The sequence below is a fragment of the Trichechus manatus genome, unplaced genomic scaffold, assembly GCF_000243295.1.
Source record: "Trichechus manatus latirostris isolate Lorelei unplaced genomic scaffold, TriManLat1.0 scaffold00054, whole genome shotgun sequence".
Classification (NCBI taxonomy): domain Eukaryota; kingdom Metazoa; phylum Chordata; class Mammalia; order Sirenia; family Trichechidae; genus Trichechus; species Trichechus manatus.
This window is the reverse complement of record NW_004443990.1, coordinates 5,791,898-5,811,481: the sequence shown is the minus strand read 5'-3', so window position 1 is coordinate 5,811,481 and position 19,584 is coordinate 5,791,898. Positions and strand designations below refer to the sequence as shown.

General features: G+C 45.2%; 1 protein-coding gene across 3 annotated transcripts in view; it reads left to right on the top strand.

Annotated features, from left to right (window-relative positions):
• Positions 1-19,584, top strand: part of MSI2 (musashi RNA binding protein 2) — a 496,891-nt gene that overhangs the window by 156,841 nt on the left and 320,466 nt on the right. For all 3 annotated transcript variants that reach the window (XM_023732734.1, XM_004377894.3, XM_004377895.2), the window contains exon 6: positions 5,020-5,112. In XM_023732734.1, the coding sequence (XP_023588502.1) occupies positions 5,020-5,112 (93 nt within the window). The remainder of the gene's footprint in view (positions 1-5,019; positions 5,113-19,584) is intronic.

Sequence of the window (19,584 nt, the reverse complement as noted above, 5' to 3'; positions counted from 1 at the left end):
GGGGGGTGGGGAGAATTTTTTTTTATAATGCAAAGGACTGTAGAGCCAGGGGGCCAATGGGCACCTTGTCTGGGTCCATTTTTCCAAGGTCAGAGAAGAAGGTTGAAGTTCAGAGGGTACTGGATGTTTCCTGGGACAAATAGAAGTCAAAACTGTGAGGGATGGCAATAGAGAGTTGCTACAAACACATACACACACAAACACCTTGCATAGAATGGTGGGAGTTTGGGGACCTTCATTTAGTCCTATTGAAAGAATGAACCTAACTTCCCAGTCACCAGTCCCTCCTGCCCTCCTCAGTTGCCATGGAGATGAAAAGGAAATGGTGAGAAGAATGTATGATTCTAGGATCCTCTGCCTTCTATCTTTCTCACCAGAATGTAAATCGTTGAGCAGGCCACAGCCCATTTAGCAGTAGTGCCATCAGGATGCCCAAAGTCGATGACTCCCATTTCCACCAGCACGCCCCCGGTGGGAGGGGTCACTGTGCAGAGCCCGCTGCCCCCGGCTGTGCCCCCCTCTCCAAAGTGGCGACATCGGTGAGCAGCTAACCAAGTGTTGCACATCTTCCCACTGGCCTTTTCACGTTTGGAAGGCTTTGATTAAACCAGTCTCCGTTTAGCCTTTGCTGGAAAGGAAGATCCCTCACTGGATCTGAGCTGGTTCCTGGGGAGGATGTTTTAGTAATGTGGACACTTTGACACATTGTCTGGAGCCTGGAATTTCTCATCTTTTTTTTTTTTTTTTTTTTTTGGTGAAAATACACATAGCCAAAGATACGCCATTTCAAAATTTTTTTTTTTTTTTTTTTTAAATCAGCCTATTTTGAAGGCTTTTTGGGACTGTGTAGATTTATGGCTGGATGTCTGCTGCTACGTTTGGGGCTTTGTTGAGGCAGGTTTATGACTATAGGGCAACTGTTGAGGGTAAAAGGTGGAAGAGGAAACCTTTTCCTTTAACAAGTTACTGGGGAACGAATGTTCTGTTGACTTTAGTTATTTGGAACGAAGACGCATTGGTCGTTTTATTTTCTGAGTCCGTGTGAACGTTTAGAATATAGATAAGGCCTCCTCTATACCCACCCAGCTCTAACCAAAATATAAACGAGTCCTTGGGGTTCGTTTTGTAGAGTGCCTCTCCAGAGTTTCTTTAAGTAGAGAACTCCACTAGTGCACGCTTGTAGATCATATTAGTGTTTCTCTGCAGCTATTTAATGACTTGGTTAGGGTTAGAGAAGGAGTGAAGAATCTAAAATTAAACTGTTGGGAGTGTTTACCAATCTGAAATCACGAAGAGACGCAGCAAAGTGCTTGTGACACTCTGGTAGAAGAGAGTGGGGCAGTAAGTAAGAGTTGATTTATCAAAGCTTTTTGTATGAAGTGTCTTGTTGCTGTACATTTTTCTAAGCTTGAAGGATGGATTTAGTAACTCACTTTGGTTTCAGTTTCAGTGAACATTTATTCAGCACCTACCAGGTGCCCAGCTAGACACTTCGACATATGTTATTTAATTTAGGCTTAATAAGAACCTTGTGTGGTAGGCTAAAGGAGCCCTGGTGGTGCAGTGGTTAAGTGCTCAGCTAACCGAAAGGTCGGTGATTTGAACCCAGCAGCTGCTCCTTGGGAGAAAGATGTGACACTCTGCTTCTGTAAAGATTTACAGCCCTGGAGACCGTATAGGGTAGTTCTACTCTGTCCTTTAGGGTTGCTATGAGTTGGAATCGACTTGACAGCAATGGGTGGTAGGCTAATTATTATATCTCCATTTTATAGAAGATTAAATTCCACATTCTATTAGAATGTAATTTCTGGCACCTAGCACTTAATTTATCTATTGAGTGAATACATTAGGAAAGTTAGGTTAGTAAAATTTGGCCATTGGTGATATACGGAGATATTTAAATCTGGAGAAAGAGGACTTGATGGAGTTTCACCGTGAAAGTGACCTTGATCCACAGGAGACTTAAGGCATGGAAAAGGAGGGAGATAAACAATAAGGAGGAAGTATAAGATGCCCACTAGTTAATGAGATGTATCAGTTGCCATGGAGTAGATTCTGACTCATGGCCACCCCGTGTGTGCAGAGTAGAACTGTGCTCAATGGGGTTTTCAATAGCTGGTTTTTCAGAAGTAGAACACCAGGCCTTTCTTCTGAGGCACTTCTGGGTGGACTTCAACCTCTAATCTTTCGGTTAGCAGCCAAGCCTGTTTTACATCACTCAGGGACTATGCCATGAGAAAGAATAGTTTGAATGGCAACTCGTAAGAAAAAAAGTTAATGAGAGATTCTTCGAGCTCGGTGGTGCTGTGGGGTCTTCATAGTGTCCTCACATACTTTATGTCATCTCATCTCCCATTCATCTGGAAAGAAACCAGAAAGTCACAGCTTTAAACAGATGTGCAGACCATGGCACGGCTGTCACAGGAACCAGGAAGTAGGCAACAGGCACTATGTAGAGTTGCTAGGACAATGCCCTTTTCAAGCACTACAGGAAGTCCGTAACAAGGATGTTCTAGTTTGGGGTTAGTCAGCTGCCTCTGTGGCATATGACCCCACTGGGAGCTCTTAAGCTAACCCGGGAGCTCCCTAAAGTCTGGGAGCCTCCCTCTGTTATGGTGATCATACTCATGGATTCATGTGAGTTCAGGGGTAGGTGGGAGCTTGGAGCTCTGGCCCAGCACCTGGCAGTGCTAGAGGAGGCAACTCAGGGCTAAGGGGTGAGTCCTACCCACAGTTAGACACAGAAGCTGGGTTTCCAGTGTTCACAGCCTGCCAGGAGCCACGGTGCCCCCAGGCATCACTCTGCTGAGGCTCCCTCTACTGTACAGAGGTGGATTGGTTCATTCATTCATTCAGCAGATATGCCAGGAGACTGGAAGATTAGAGTGATCCAGGCAGCCGTGGCCCCTGTACGAGACATCACGGGTTGAGTTGTAATATACATATGTGACACTGTGTTTTTATTATATGCAATTAACAGGTTAGGATGTCCCTGGGTGGCCCAACAGTTAAGTGTTTGACTATTAATCAAAAGGTTGGCAGTTTGAGTCTACCCAGACGCACCTTGGAAGAAAGGCCTAGAAGTCTACTTCTAAAAGATCAGTCAGTGAAAACCCTAAGGAGCACAGCTCTACTCTGCACACACGGGGTTTCCATGAGTCGGAATCGATTTGATGGCAACTGGTTTTTTAAACTGGTGAGACGTTGCACCCAGTGAATTTCGTAATTTTAAAATTTTCATTCAAACAACACATAGCCTACGCTCAGTCTTCAAAATAAGATTTATTTCCTTGTTTAATTTTTGGCTACTGCATGTAAGATTTTTCGTCCTTACTCTGAATAGTTTATATCAATGAGCTTCCTTCTGTGTTTGCTTTGAAACCAGTGAGATTCTCAAATGTGGTCACATTCATTCATTTATGCAGCCACCAAACAAATAAATGTTTGACATGCTCTTCTCTGTACCTGCCACTCTACTTGGCATGGTGGAGGGTACCTACAGGAATCAGGAGCTTTACAGCCTGGGGAAGGAAGTAAGAAAGACATGTTTATCAGTGACTTTTGCACAGTTGGAAAGTGTGTGTGTGCTGTTACGGGGGTGAGAGTACAGTGTAGTGGGATTTCAGAAGGGGGAGGGTTGGGTAGCTTCTGACTAGGGTGACTGTTGATATTTTGAAGTTTGGAGAAGGTAGGATTTGAGTTGGATCTTGGAGGATGGTTGCAACTTGTCAGGGGGAGATTTAGGAGTGCAGAGGCATTCTGAGGAGGGGAGAGGCTGTGTGAACATAATTGTGGAAGTCTGGGGATTAGCTGAGCTTGACTAAAGTGTGGGCTGAATTAAGGGCAATCATGAGAAATAAAAAAGGAAGGGTATTGAGGACAAAGCCTGGAGGGTGGTCGATGGGTACAAGGTTAGTATATCTTGTTCCCAGCTGTATACCAGCACCTACAATCTCACCTGGCTCAGTGTAGACAATCCATCCATGTTTTTTAATTGCTTGTGAGTTCCTTACTAATTTTTTTTAAATTGTGGTAGAATGCATGTAATCAAACATTTGCCATTTTAACCATTTTTAAGTGTGCAATTCAGTGACATTAATTACAGGCATCATGCTGTGCAACCATTACTACTATCCATTTTCTTTTTTAAAATTTATTGTGGCAAATATATGTATAACAAAACTTGACATTTCTGCAATCTTCACATGTACAGGTCAGTGACGTTAATTATGTTCATCATGCTGTTCAGTCATCATCCTTATCTGTCCCCCAACTTTTCCATCACCCTTAACAGGAGCTCAGTGTCCTCTAAACATTGAGTTCCCCTTTCTCTCTTCCACCCACCTGCCGCTGGTAACCATGAATAAACTTTGATCTGTATACACTTGCCTATTCTAGATATTTCATATACGTGGGGTCATACAGTATTTGTTCTTTTGTGTCTGACTGATTTCTCTCAGCACATCGTTTTCAAGGCTGATCCATGTTGTAGCAAGTACAGACCTTCATTTCTCTGTACAGCTGAGTAGTGTTCCGTTGTCTGTATATACTACATTTTGTTAGCTGTTCATCTCTTAACGGACACCTGAGTTGTTTCTACCTTTTGGCTATTTTGAATAGTGCTGCACTTACTAGTATATGGGTGCTTTTTGGGCATGCAGGTTTTTATGCATTTAGTTCTGTTTTGTTCAAATCCTTAGGTTTAAATAGTTTTGACGTGTAACTTTTCTGTGTATCCACATAAATCGGAATGAGGCTGTATTTTATGGTGGAAAAGGCCCTGAAGTCTGCGTGTGTCTGTATGAAATGCGAGCTGTTAGGTTGCAGCCTGAATGCCTAGCACGTCCAGAGTGACTGTCTCCAGTATCGTTAGTCTCCTAACGGCCCACTGCGTACAGTTTGAAGATATCTAAAATTGCCTTCCTGGAGAAATAGGGAGAGTGGCTGGTTTCGGCATCTTATCAAGTGTGAGTTCAGATAACCTGGTAACCCATGTCCCCCTCTTGTCATTTCTTGCAGATGGTCACGAGAACAAAGAAAATATTTGTAGGCGGACTATCTGCGAACACAGTAGTGGAAGACGTAAAGCAATACTTCGAGCAGTTTGGCAAGGTAAGCGCTGCGTGAGGTTGGGCTGCTGTGGGCCCTGCCTTTGCCACAGTTGTGGCCTCAGAAACCTCGTCCTTGAATTCGGTCGTAAAGCTTTAAGTGAACTTCAGCAGGAACTGGATGGAAGAGTCCAGCTTGTGGTTGGCACATTTTCCATGTGCCTGCAGGAGCAGACAGAGTGGCCTTTTAGTGCGGTTTTGCTGGCGTTTGCTGGCCACGTGGGGACTGGGCTGGGAGCTGGCGGTGGCAGCGGCTGGGGAGGGATGCGGGGCTGTGACTCAGATGTGGCAGGAGCTCCCACAGAAGCTGCTGGCGGCTGTGAGTCAGTGCTGAGCTTCATCCTGTGTCTTTCTGGAAAATGCACTGAGAGATGAGGACCCCCAGGGCCCTTTGCAGCTGAACCCTCTCTTGTCAAATGCCCAGGGAGATGCTGGAAAGATACTGGGTCTGTACCTGTCAGCATTCTCCAACTCGAATGTCTGTGAGACAGCAGTGAAATTATCCCCTGAGCTCTGCTGCTGGAGCAGGCGGGGGACCTACACAGAGAGCCCTAAATCAGTCAGGAAACAGTGGGAGTGTATGTGACAGACAGACAGACAGCATAGGTAACCGTGATGTTGTGCTTAATTCAGCCTCTCTCTATTGGTGGGGGAGACGATATCTTCGAGAGTGGGTTCTTCTGGAAGGAGGCACATTTCCCAGATGACTCTGTTGCCCCAGAGCTCAAACAGGGTAGCCTGTGGGGTGCTGACCCTTTTTGGCTTTTGTGTGATATCCTCATCTGGCTCCCATGAGAAAGGCAGGCCCAAGGAAACTGACAGAAATCCCTGAGTGGTACAGATGGTGAGCACATTTGGCTGCTAACCGAAAGGCTGAGGTTCGAGTCCATCCAGAGTTGCCTCAGAAGAAAGACCTGGTGATCTGCTTCTGAGAAACCAGCCATTGAAAACCCTGTGGAGCACAGTGCTACTCTGACAGAGAGTTGTCATGAGTCAGAGTCGCCTCAGCAGCAACCGGCAAGTGAGTGGCTGAGCTGGCCACTGCCGGGTGCTCTCCACTTCCTGCATCTTTGAGTAGTTGGGAGATATCCTGGGAGCCCAGGTGTGGGGCAGTCTTCCTGTGCACAGCAGCAGGTCTGTGTCCTCCCTGCTGTAGGGCTGATGTGGCTGAGTGCTGCTGGGGGACCTGAGAAGACACTGCTCCTGTTCTAAGCTCTGCCACTCATTGCCTCCGGCAGCAGCTGTGCCGCTTGCCATGGGTGGTATAAAGGCCCTGCCGCTCCCTGGCTGGTCTGCAGGTTCTGTGCTTTCTGCTTGTTTGCCCAAGGCGATGAGTAGCTATGACCCCAGGTGTGTCTGTCTAGGAGCTGGCTGTCTGGGATTAGGGCCATAACCTTTCGTTAGCCTGAGAAGGGAAACTTTCCTGTCTCTGCATGGTTGGGAGACCACGCAGCAAAGAGAAGCCAGCTCCTCCAGCCTAGCCAAGCATTGGGAATGGCTCTCACTGCCCTTCCAGGATGGCTTTGAAACGCCTTCCCCACTGTACTCTGCCTTTGCCCATTGAGGGCTGATTTCTTTCAGGCCGGGTTTTAAAGACTAGCTAAGTATGTTGGTGACCACGTACACTCCAGTACATCTCTTCAAACTGATTTAAACTAAGGGGATTGTGTCCTCACCCAGCCCCACCCTGCCTGGGGAGAGAGATTGGACATAATTAAAGGAGACAAGTCCAGCTTGTGTCATGAAGGGCTCTGGAGCATAATTCCTCTTTGCTACTGTTCTGCCTTTAAAACAAGGCTGGGGTAGTGTTTGCAAACATGAGGTAGGATTTCTTTTTCAAGCCATAACTTGCTTTGGAATCTCATGAGCCTATTTGTGGGTGTCAGGGAAGTTGATGCTGCCCAGATGGGCTGTTGGAGTATTCAAACAGGTTTATACTTGCCAACACATAGTATATCTCGCTCCGCATTCCCATTCTTAATTCCCAACCCTTGGTTTCTATTGCTTCTATTCCTCCCCTCCTTCCCTGCTTCCCTCCTTTCTTCCCTCCCTCCCTCCTTCCCTCCTTCTTTCCTTCCCTCCTTCCCTTTCTTCCTTCTTTCTTGCTGTCCCTTTCTCTCTCTCTCTCCCCTCCTCTCTTTCTCTATCTCTGTCTTCATTAACACTTGTAATTTGTGACTCAGTGCATCAGCCGCAAGGCTGTGGGAGGCCCTGCGAGCTTCGGCCACGCCTGCAATGGCAACTGTTGCTGCCCTGAGAACAGTCCTCCTTTTGTCTGAGAGGCCGTCAGAAACCATCTTCCCTGCCTGGCACTTGCCCAGTCTGAAGCTGCTCAGTTAATTTTGCAGTAACGTTTGTGGATTCCGGTAGGATCTGTAAACCTATCGGGTGTTTTATTAAAAGGGCTAAAGAGGCTTCTGAATGTTTGGAAACCATAAACCTCTCTATACTCGTGTTTTCTTAGCTTATTTCATACATATGCCCTGCATATTGTCTGGGTCTGTCTTCAGAGTCGCTGATTTCTCGTTTGGCTGGTGGCTAGTGTTACGTTTGCGTCTCCTTGGGCAGGGCCTGCCACCTCTCAGGATGAAAGCAGAAGAGACTCTGTTGCTGGGTCTTTGGGGCAATGAGTAAATCCAACAGCTATGAAAAGAGGTAACAGGTAAATTGACAAACTGACTCTACCTTGTGGTAGTTTATATTCTGGTTGAAAGAAGCAAGACCACACATGTGTACACGTGTATGCACACACGTGTGCACTTGTATGAAGTGTAACACGCACACACACATTGTTGTTTTGGGCTCTCTTCATACCAGCTGCAACTTCGCTGAGGTGTAAGTTTATGATTTAGTGAGTACTTACTAAGTGTAGGAGAGTAGGCCAGGCTGTTCACTTGTATTATCTCATTTAATTCTTCTGTGGGAGGCTGGTGGTGGTAGTGCCCATTTTGTAGTTTGCTAAACTGAGTCTCAGTGGGATTCAATCCTTGACTTGAATTCACAGCTACCTCTAGCCCCCTGAGAGGTAGCACTGGATGCAGATTGCTTCTCCAGACTTGTGTGATAACAGAGCCTGAACTTTGGGCTCTGTTCCAACTGCTGATCTACCGGATGGACTTAGGGTGGGGAACATGCTAAGCAGAAGAAGAGATTGTGTCCCTGCGGTATACCCAGAGACAGTGCTGGGAACTTGGGCGTACGTCACCTCATTTCCTTTGCACAGCGGTTCTCTGCTGTTGGGTATCATCAAGCCCATTGGACACAGATGGACATTAAGGGTCAGAGAGGTTAAGTCTCAGCAAAGGTCACCCAGGTAAGACAGTACAGGAGCCAGAGTTCACACCCTAGCTCCTTTTCCTCCAAGTCTAGAATTTTCCTTCCTCCCACGGCCTCCACTCAGGCTTTGCCACCCTCTTTTCAGATTTCCCTCTTGGTTGTTTCTGTCGTCCCTCTTCTCATCCTGCCTGAGGTGGCAGCTGCTTCAGCTGTTTATTTCAGGTGGCAATCAGAATGGGTAAGACTGCTATCAAGGAGCTGAGCTAAGAGAGTTTAACTGTGTCATTACTCTAAGTGTAGGGGCACAGAATGACACACCAAGTTGCTTTAAATAACTGAAATTGGAGGCTTTCAAACCCTTTTGTGCTTGTCTCCCACCTTCCTCCCAGAAGATTTACCCCCTGGGCTAGGGGTGTCATTACTTGTTTATATTTAAGATGAGATCATGAAGAAAGGCCATTGGCAAAGGATTCTGCTAACTTGGGATGGCCGTCCTCACCCCTGGGTGGCTGCTGTGGTGCCATCATGGAGAAGGTAAAGTAGAAGGCATTCCAGCCCCTCTGGCTGGGCCTGACTGTGCGACTGTCCTGCGGTGACATCTTGCCAAGTCGCTTCTTTACCAGCCTTGATTTCTCATCTGGAGGAAGGAGTTGCATTAGATCAGGGATGGAAAATTTGTGAAGGGCCAGATAGCAAATATTTTCAGCTTTATGGACCGTATGGTCTGTGTCATCACTACTCATTTCTGCTGTTGTAGTGCAAAAGCAGCCATAGACAACATGTGAATGAGTGAATGTGGCAGTATTCCAATAAAACTTTATTTACAAAGACAGATGGCAGGCCAGATTTGGCCTGTGGGCTATCGTTTACCATCCCATGGACTAGATTATTTCTAAAGTTGGTTTCAAGCTTGTAAAATCAGTAATATAGAAAGTGTTTAAACCTATTTATCTACCTGGGAAGGAGCCCTGGTGATACAATGGTTAAAGCTCTCGGCTGCTAACTGAAAGGTCAGCCATTTGAACCCACCAGCTGCTCTGTGCTCTGCAGGAGAAAGATGTGGCAGTCTGCTTCCATAAAGGTTATAGCCTTGGAAGCCCTATGGGGCAGTTCTGCTCTGTCCTGTAGGGTCGCTATGAGTTGGAATCGCCTCAGTGGCAACCGGTTTGGTTTTTGGTTTTATCTCTGGGTGGCACAAATTGTTAAGCACTCGACTGCTAGCTGAAGGGTTGGCAGTTCAAACACACCCAGAGGCACCTTGGAGGTCAGGCCTGATGATCTGCTTCCAAAAGATCACAGCCTTGAAAACCCTATGGAGTAATTTTACTCTTGAGACATAGGGGGTCACCATGAGTTAGAGTCAACTCGAAGGCAGCTAACAACATCCATCCGTCCACCCATCTATTCATAAATAAAAGGTATCTATAGGCAGTAACCAACAACAAGATATTATCAATAGTAATGAACATGGTATAATAACCAAAACAGCTTTAGCCACGGTAGAGTTAATTTCTGGACTTTGAGGTACAGAGACAGTAAAACCAAAAACCAAACCAATTGCTATCAAGTCAATTCCGACTGATAGCGACCCTATAGGACCCAGTGGAAGTGCCCCATAGGGTTTCCAAGGAGCAGCTGGTGGATTTGAACTGCTGACCTTTTGGTTAGCAGATTTAACACTTAACCACTGCACCACCAGGGCTCCAGAGACACTAAAGGGATTCTTTATTTGGAAAAAGCTACTATTTATAAACTGGAATCTGCATCCAGTGAGTAAGACCCAGAAAAGCTGTCGATTATTTCCAACTCCCTATTACATGTGCTAGATCTAAGTTAATGAAGACTCAGAACTGTGAGGTTCAGATTTTACTATGAAGATAGTTTTACTGAGTATTGGAGTTTCTGAATTAAAGCTACGTGTGCTTTGTGCTAAGCTTTTAAATGGGTTTTTAAAGTTTGCTTCTCAAGGATGACAAGCAAGTGAAGGTGTGTAGCACATCTAGTGTGTAGATGGAGAAACTGATGTTCAGAAAGGTAAATAAGTTGTCTAATATCACACAGACTGTGCTGAGTAGAGCTCATATTGTCACTTGCTTTTGCATGATCTACTCTTGGCCTCTTTTCTCTGTGTATAAAACCCGTCACCCACTTCACCACCAAGAAGCCCATTGCTCAGAGGGAGCAGGTTTTGTTCATTTGTCAAAAATGTTGATATACAGTAATTTATTTTCCTGGCTTGGCTTTCCCAGTGGACGTTATCTGTGCTTGTGATTTCACACAGACAGGAATGATGTATATAGACCATTCCAAGAAATGGCACGTCACTGATGCTCTAGATATTCATGTGGAGACCCAGACAGTGAATCGGCCTGTTCTCCACTGTTCTCTCCACACACAGCCATTGGAGTAGCCCAGCTTGGTTAATTAAAGTGCACTGGGATCAAAGAAACTGCAGACGTGGATTTGCTCCTTCTCCCCTTTAGGTCCCTTCTTCAACTACTGGTTTCTTAAATTCTCACTTACAGGATTTTGGAGATCAAAAAGAGGCCTTTAAACGTAATGAATCCTCCGCTTCGTGCTGGATGGAGCAGTCCTGCCCCTTTCAGCTGTTTGCTGCGATGATAGGGCTGCTCCGTGCCGAGCTCGCTAGGTAGTTCTCACTTTATGTAACTCCTGTGAAAGCAAAGCAGCCCGGGTTTGGAGGCTTCCAATTATACTTCACATGGTGAACTGTGTAATTAGTTTGGAAGACTTATGCTTAGTCATTGGTTTATCCTAATCGGCTTTGGCTTTCCCCAACAACAAAGTGAGCTTATTTTGCTAAGCTGAAACAACTCTGCACCCTTTGTTCCTGCCTTTTATTGTCTCATTCCTTTCATTCTGTCTTACTGCCAAAGTTCTGTTTCATTAGGCCTACAAGTCATTTCCAATTCAGTGGGCTGCTACAATCCGGCCTTTATCACTCGGCTGCCCTGGTTCCCATGTCCCTTCTGGGCCAGTGCCCGAGTCTGTGGTTTTGACATGAGGGCTTTAACCCTTTCCTGTGCCGGCTTCTCACTGTGGTGGATGAGAACAAAAGGACCCGAAGGAAACGGTTTGGAAGGTTATAGCTCTTTAGGTCTCCTCAAATGGGAGCTCTGTGGAAATGAGGTGAAAAGAGTCCTTCCAGACCTTTGTGTCAGATTTGGGTGGTATGTGGGCTTGTAAAAGTTAATGTGAGCTGGAGAGAATGGTGCTTGAAAGCTTTTTGAAAAAAAAATAATTGAAAACCAGAATGAATTGACTTTTTAATATAATGAGATCATCTCATTTATTCCACTTGTGAGGGGACTTGTCAGAGAGCATATTCTGAGGAAGTGTTTTACACCTATTATTTTCCAGCTCCAGGTTTTCTGTGCAGGTGTGATGGTGGCGTCCACGGCTGCTGCTCAGATAACTCCTTTTGATACTGTATGTGTGAGGAGGGTGATACCTAGAATGAAAATATTATAAAGCCTTTGAAATTTGAAAGGCAAGAGATTTGTGAGAAAGTAAATAAGCAAGTTAACATACTCCTCAGAGTGGACTGTGATCCTGAGGTAGAATTTTATCTCTTCCAAATGTGTGTTGTAGATAAACAGAGCTCTGTACTGTGTGTGGTTCTCTCAGACAAGGCCTGGAAAACAAAAGTTTTCCCTGTCCTTTGTGGGCATCAAAGCTCCATGAGGCACTTGTCTTCTGAAGTGGTTTGTACAGGTGGACTGACTGGAAAATGTCTGCTTCCCCAGGCCGCGCCTGTCATCTGTGTGCCTTTTCTCTGGAGAGTCTTTATGTTCTTCAGACTTTCTTGAATTATAACTGTAGGGCTGACCAGGAAGGGCCATTTACTCTCCCCTAGCTGGCCAGCCATATTGAAGGCTACTTATGTGTTTAAATTTTCTTCCTACAGTAGTCCAGAACAAGGCCAACACTATCCCCGTGTTTTATTAATTCTCTGTCTGGCTTGTGTCAATATCTCCCTTTAAAAGTGTGTCACACAGAGGTGGGGATTGTATTTGTGCTCCCCCTCTCCCACCCCCAGGCAGAGCTGCTCCGTGAGAAAAGTCGAAGTTAGAAGACAAGAATTTTGCCTCATCTGCCTGCCTCTGCCTTCTAGGCCAGGTGGCAGCAGGCAAACAAACAGTCTCCACAGGTAATATGATCCTTGGTGCTTTGCAGGTAAACCTTCCTGCTAAACAACTTTGTGTTTTCCTGGTGAACTTCTCCTACCTAGACCGATTTCTGGTGCAGCCAGAGGGAGGGAGGTTCGAGTTAGAAGTAGATTAAGCCCCCAACCTCAGTTCTCCTAAATCCTCACTTTTTGCTTAAAAAAACAAAACAACAACAACAACAAAAAAGGATCCTCTGCTATAGTGGGTTTCTAGGAAAAGTTCCCATTTCCCTCTTAGTGTATAAAATATAGCCAGCTGTTGTTAGGCAAATGCATCAGACATTATTATTGCTCTGTTAACAGTGTTTTAAAATATACAAATAGAAAAATAGAATGCCTTCAGGGTAGCAAGCTGGGGAAACTTTGAGATTATGCTAATCAGAAGCTGTGTTCATATGCATAGTAGGTAGAGGAACAATGCCCAAACTTCCTGGCTTCACTGTTTAATTGTGTTACCCAGTATGGCTTAGCTTCATTTAATTTTTCTGCTGGGCCTAGAAGAGGAAGGCCAGCAGAAGGGGAGCCCTTGGGCAGGAAGGAGTTAATGAGCCCAGGGAGGGGTATTAAGTTCTCCCACCAGCTCACCTTCCAAAGTCCTCCTGGCCGCCTCTGTGGACGTCAGTTACAATGGAGTAGTTTGCATGAGAAAGAAAGCCTTTTTCTCCCCGGACTTAGTTCAGTGGGAACTGAAAGTGTACGAGAAATCATGGTTCAGGCTTGTGCCAGTGGGTGCAAGGAGTGGTTCTTATGGAAGAGAAAGCTCAGTTCATTTAGACCTGGCGTAGACATCCAATTCCATTGTTTCATGGAGTGGACTTTGATATGGAGATTCTACCCACCCCCATCCTGCCAATAGGATACCCCATTACATGGGTCCTACCTGCGTTTCTTTCTTCCTTCCTTTTCCCCCGCCCCCCCCTTCTTTTGTCCTCGTAGAATTAGTCTCTGTAGAAAGGTCGGGTTTGTCAAGTTACCACCCTCTAAATTTTTATAGCTCTTTAAGCTCAGGTTGGTATTTGTGAATTAGCTAAAAGTGGGCCTCCAATCTGTACTTTATTTACTTTCGAAGCCGTAACAATGAGAGCCCCAGAAAAATGTTAATATGCAGGAAGAGGCAGAATGGTTGGGCTCCTGACTGTTGCTAACCTCACCACTGCCTTTAAAACCAATCATGAGGCGCACAGCTGATATTTAATAGCTTTTAGCTGATTATTTTTCTTCTCCTCCTCTTTCTTTTCTATCCAAGTTGACCTGGGTGTACTTGAGCGGAAATGAAGTCATCCAAATGCTGAATTAGAATAATCACAGGCCTCTAAGAATGAAATGGAAGCAGAGATTAAATGGTGGAGGGAGAGCCGGCCTTAATAAGCACCAAGAAAACTATGCATAAAATAAATAGGAGATTGATAGATTGAATTTGTGTATGTTACTGCCATTTTTCTCCACTTTGCGTTGTCTTCCTTGAGTTGAGCTCTTGGCAAAGTGGGATTTGATTTGCCTTAAATCCACATCCGCTTTGCAATCCAGGGGATGGTCCTTTCTTCTTCATGGAGTGTTCGTATGGCCTGGGCTTTCCAGGATGGAGGAACTTGGGTGGTGGTGTGGTTACTGTGAAAGGTTCAAGATTACTTGTGGCAGGTGCTGGGTGGGGGTGGGAGACAGATGGAAGACAACAAACACATGGCAGGCAAATGTAGTAAATATTATTGACAGACTCCTGGTTATAGGGAGAAAGAATCGGCAGGATGAAGATAGGGTGACCAGCTATCCCAATATGCCTGGACTTAGGGGTTTCCAGAGACTTGCAAACCAGAATGAGCTGGTCTTCCTAAATTGAGGGGAGATGGGGAAGTTCAGACACTTGGCCTAAAACTCTGAAAGGGAGGAAACCTTCCTTGAGGACCTCCAGGGAGATTTAGGTATTCCTTCCGGTGTGTTCCAGAATACCTATTTACAATCTGCCTTCCTGATTTAACTCTGCAGCTGGCGACAGGTCAAACCAAAACCAAACCCATTGCCGTGGAGTTGATTCGGACTCATAGTGACCCTATAAAACAGAGTAAAACTGTGCCATAGGGTTTCCAGGGAGTGGCTGGTGGATTTGAACTGCAGACCTTTTGATTAGCAGCTGATCTCTTAACCACTGCACCACAGTGCTCTGGGGACAGGTTAGTATGTGTTAAATAAGCAAGTGGCTGGAGGAGGGCAGGACAGACAGACCTGAAGCCCCTCCACCTCCCCACCACCCTGAGGGCCAGCGAGTGGCTCATCCTTGACTTGGGGCACAGGACCCCTTTCGGCTCCTCTTTGGACTCCTACTTGGGGATTCTTTCTGTGCCTATTGAAAATAAAAAATTCTGCCCAAGTTTAGTGAAAAGTGAGCTTCTTGTAGTCAAAGAGCAAAATAACGGTTTAATTAGATTAAAAACCCAGCAGAGTGGTTTGTTTACAGGAAGTCGTTTTTAGGTGGTCTGTAGTAGAAGATGTAATTTGTGGAAGTGGATTAGTTGTAAATTAGAGTTTGGTTGTTGAGGTTGCTAACGGTCTTTTCTAATTGGGGGTAGAGGTAAATATTTTCAGACTTGCTTATTGTTAGTAGTGGGTTAGTATTTGAAAAAAAGGTGCTTTTCACTTAAGGAAAAATAAATGAGAGTGTGGAATGATCAGATACAGGCGTCTTATTCTTGACTTTCTTATGGAGTGGCAGAGGGGCAGGGTGAGCCTCAGGGAGATAATATGCTAGAATAGTTCGCAAGATGAGGGGAGCTTGTAGATTTTATGATACGGAAAATTTTTTTTTTCATCCTTTAAAGAGACCAGCGCATTTCCTTTATTAGTAGATCTGTTTTAATAGCAAAAAGGATTTTTTGATGTCACAGCTGGCCATTCCAACTAATTGAGCATCGATGTGTTCAGATTCAGGGACTCTATTATGGAATTGTCTTACAGTTCTCCCAATAGCCCTGTGAGGTAGGTAGGATTATCCTCACTTTAAAGTTAGGATAGCAAAGCTGAGAAAGCATAAATGATGTGCTCAAGACCCCTCAGCCAGATAGCAGTGGGTCTGAGGTGCAAATCTGACCTTCTGGTGAGAAGTCCTGGGTTTGTGACTCCACCTGGGCCGGGGTCATCTTCTTCGGAATCTGAGATGGCGTGTCCAGTGCTTTGCAGTGCCATGGGTTTACCGTGACACATCTTCCAGGAGTGTGACTTTTCCTTGATGGTTGTTTGGTGAGGACAGTTTATATTAGAACAAACCTTATGGCATCGAATGCAAATTTTGTGGGGTTTTTTGGAAAAATTGTGAGACTTCAAGACATTTTAGGATTGCAGCTGGCTGTATCAGCCTCTGCCCCAGTCGTGCTGGGCCGTCCCTTAATTTACTTGACTATTGGGAGTGCTTGGGTAGAAGAGTTGAGAATCACTTCTGTTTAGCACAGTGGTTGGCAGACATTTCTCTGAAGGGCCAGAGAGTAACTGTTTTCAGCTTTGTGGCCTAGGCAGGTAGGCTCTGTCACAACTACTCAACTTGGCCATTATAACAGGAGTCATAAACAATAAGTGAATGGACTTGGCTGTATTCCAGGATAACTTTATTTACAAATCTGAGAGACTGCTGGATTTGGCCCATGGGCCATAGTTTGCTGAACCCTGGTTTAGAAAATTGCCTGGTAACAAAACCAAAAACCAAACCTGTTGCTGTTGAGTCGATTCTGACTGATAGTGGCCTCATAGGGTTTTCAAGGAATGGATTCAAACTGCCAACCTTTTGGTTAGTAGCCAAACGCTTAAACCACTGTGCCACTGGGGCCCCGCCTGATAAGGACGTAGTTTTTTTTACACTCAGACTGTCTGGAGTCAAATCCGGTTCATCTGTTTTCTAGCTCTGTAACCGTAGGCAGATCATTTAACCTCTTTCTCCCTCACTTTTTTTCTTTATCTGCAAAATGAAAGTAATGATGGTCCCTACCACATAGAATTGTTAAGAGGGTGACACCTGAAACAGAGCAGGTGCTTCATAAACGTAAGTTGCTATTGTTATTTTCACCCTCAGACCTCAGGAGTTTGGCCTCTGGAGTTGCCTCTTTAGTCCTATCTGGCAGTAACCCTGCCAGTGAAAAGGCTTCTTCCCTCAGTCTTACACACCCCCCCCCCCCCCCCCCCCCCCGCTTTCTCTCCAGTTTCCCCTTCCATCTTTCCCAGCTGTCCTCTAGACGAGTTTACGACTCAGTTCTTTTACCTCCCCTGGGGAGGACACAACTTGTGAAAAGTCCTTCCTGGATCCTCTCACCATGAAGATGAAGATTCACTTTCAAGTAGTTTTCAGCAAAATACACCTCAGGTTAACTCCAGTTAGTCTGATGCTTCCCGTTTGTGGACTTGACCTTCAGGTCGCTCTGGCTTTGATGGAAAAAGTTGAACTGATCTGGGTCAAAAGGGAATTCCTCTGCTTGGACCTTGCTGATGAACTCTTTAAACATTTTTGAATAAGGAAAACTTTTTTTTATTTTTAGGAGATACTGTTTGGAAATTGTCCCAATATAATTGAACTGATGTTTATTAAAATGTATTTTTAATGTGTTGATCCACTCACCTGTTTCTTGAGTGTATTTAGCTTCTTAGGAGAGCTTTTCACATCCTCGTTTAAGTTTTTGCTCCTTTTCCTTTGCACGTGATTCTAATAAACTTGATTTTCTGGCTTTTGAATTTATAGTGAATATTAAGGGGTGAGAAGATGGTAATAAACTCAGTGTAAAACAGGAGGGGGAGAAACCTATAAAAACAAAAAGCCTTCGATCTTAAAAAGCACCACAATGTGGGACTCTTTAGTCAGGTAAACAGCCATCCTTCCTCATTAGGCCTAGAAGGCATCATCTACAGCCTCTGCATCGTTCATTTGTTCATTGATTCCTTCAGCGGATTTTGACTAAGTATCTTCCGAATGCCGGACTCTATACTAGGGACGGAGGGCATATCAGTGAATGAAACAGACAAGACCCCCGCCCATGTGTAGCTTAAGTTTTAGGAGGAGGACCAGCCAAGAACAAGCAAGTAGATAATAAAAAGAATTACAAACAGTATCATTAAAAAAAAAAAAAAGAACTGAGAGAATCTAAAATGGGGGTATGAAAGGGGGAACCATGGCTTATCAAGAAGCAAATTACCTGTTATCTCCTGGTTCTCAGTACATTGTCAGCTCCAACAACATGGGGTTGGGACTGTATTTACTCACCACGCAGCTCCAGGACTCGCCCAGCATCTGGGCCATAGTAACACCTGTTGCTGTCAAGTCGATTCTGACTCATAGCGACCCTATAGGACAGAGTAGAACTGCCCCATAGGGTTTCCAAGGCTGTGATCTTTACAGAAGCAGACTGCCATATCTTTCTCCTACAGAGCGACTGGTGGGTTTGAACCATGACCTTTCAGTTCACATTAGAGAGCTTAACCACTGCACCACTAGAGCTCCTTTGGGCCATAGTTGGCGCTCAGTAAATAGTGGCAGAACGAATGAATCTTCTGTATCAGAGGGAGGGCTGTGCCAATCATCAGAAGGATTTTCACATGGTAAAACTATTATTTTTCTTTTTAAAGTGGACTTTAAGAGAATGGAGCCCTGGTGGCACAGTGGTTAAAGAAGCTTGGCTGTTAGCTAAAAGATTGGCAGTCTGAACCCACCAGCCGCTCCTTGGAAACTCTGTGGTGCAGTTGTACTCTGTCCTTTAGGGTCGCTATGAGTTGGAATCCGCTTGAAAGCAACAGGTTTGGTTTTTTTTTATTTTTTTTTTAAAGAGAGTACATTCAGTTATCTGAGCACTGTGTTATGTGGAACCCATTATTCCCCTGCAGCCTAGTGTAATTTAGCTATTTCCACACTACAGTAAAAACTTAATAGGACTAAGGGGATATCTGGGCAGGATGGAGCTCATCAACAAGGCTTTTTCTGGAACAGGTAGATTCTCAGGTAGGTCTTGAGTAGAGGGTAGCTGTGTATAGGTGCCCCAGAGAAGGGAAGGGTGACAGGAGGGTAAAAATCGAGTATATGCCCTTTGTGTTTAATCTTCTCACCTGTTCTTCTGTCTGCCTTTGGGTTTGAGAAAAGCGGTGGACCTGCTGAGTGTGAAGTATCAGGTAGGGTCTGTGGTTTTCAGAAGCCAATGACAGCATTCTTGAGTCCAGGCTTATAAGTGCCATGAGTCTTCCCGGGGTGAGGGGACTAGGTGGGCACCAGGCACTTCTCCTCCAGACTTGCTGTTTGTGATCAGTCAGTCTGGGGAGTGAAAACGGGTCCAACGGCTTTCAGCCCCAGCACAGACATCTCTAATGTTGAGAAATCAGACCCTTGGACAGGAAGAACTTGTGTGTGGGTTCATTTTTCCCTGTTGAAAGAACAGAGGGAAACCATTGGCGTTTATTATGAGGTGCTTGAAAGTTATCCGGATTACGTGTGATGAAGCTGAACAATTATAGACTTTGGAATCAGGTAGATACGAATTTGAATCCAGATGCCCCTGTTTGCCATTACTGTTGTAACTTTGGGGTAGTGATTTTACTGCTCTGAGCCTCGTTTCTTGTCTGTTAAGTGGGGATGTAATTTCTGCCAGAACCAAAAACCAAACCCATTGCCGTCAAGTTGATTTCGACTCACAGCAACTGCATGTGTTTCTGAGTAGAACGGTGCTCCATAGGATTGTCTTGGCTGTAGTCTTTACGGGAACAGATTGTCAGGCCTTTCTTCTGTGGCGCTGCTAGGTGGGTTCAAACCTCCAACCTTTCGGTTAGCAGCTGAGTGCAAACCACATGCAGTATCCAGGGACCTCGATTTCATCTATGGGGGGTTGTAAAGATTAAAAGAGACAAGTTTGCCCAATGTTTGAGATGTGGGGGCTCAGTGGTAGTCTCCCCTCCCTACTTTCCCTCTCTGCTTCTCTCCTCTCCCACTTAGCCTGCCTTTCTCTCTCTCTCTCTCTCTCACACACACACACACACACACACACACATACACTCACA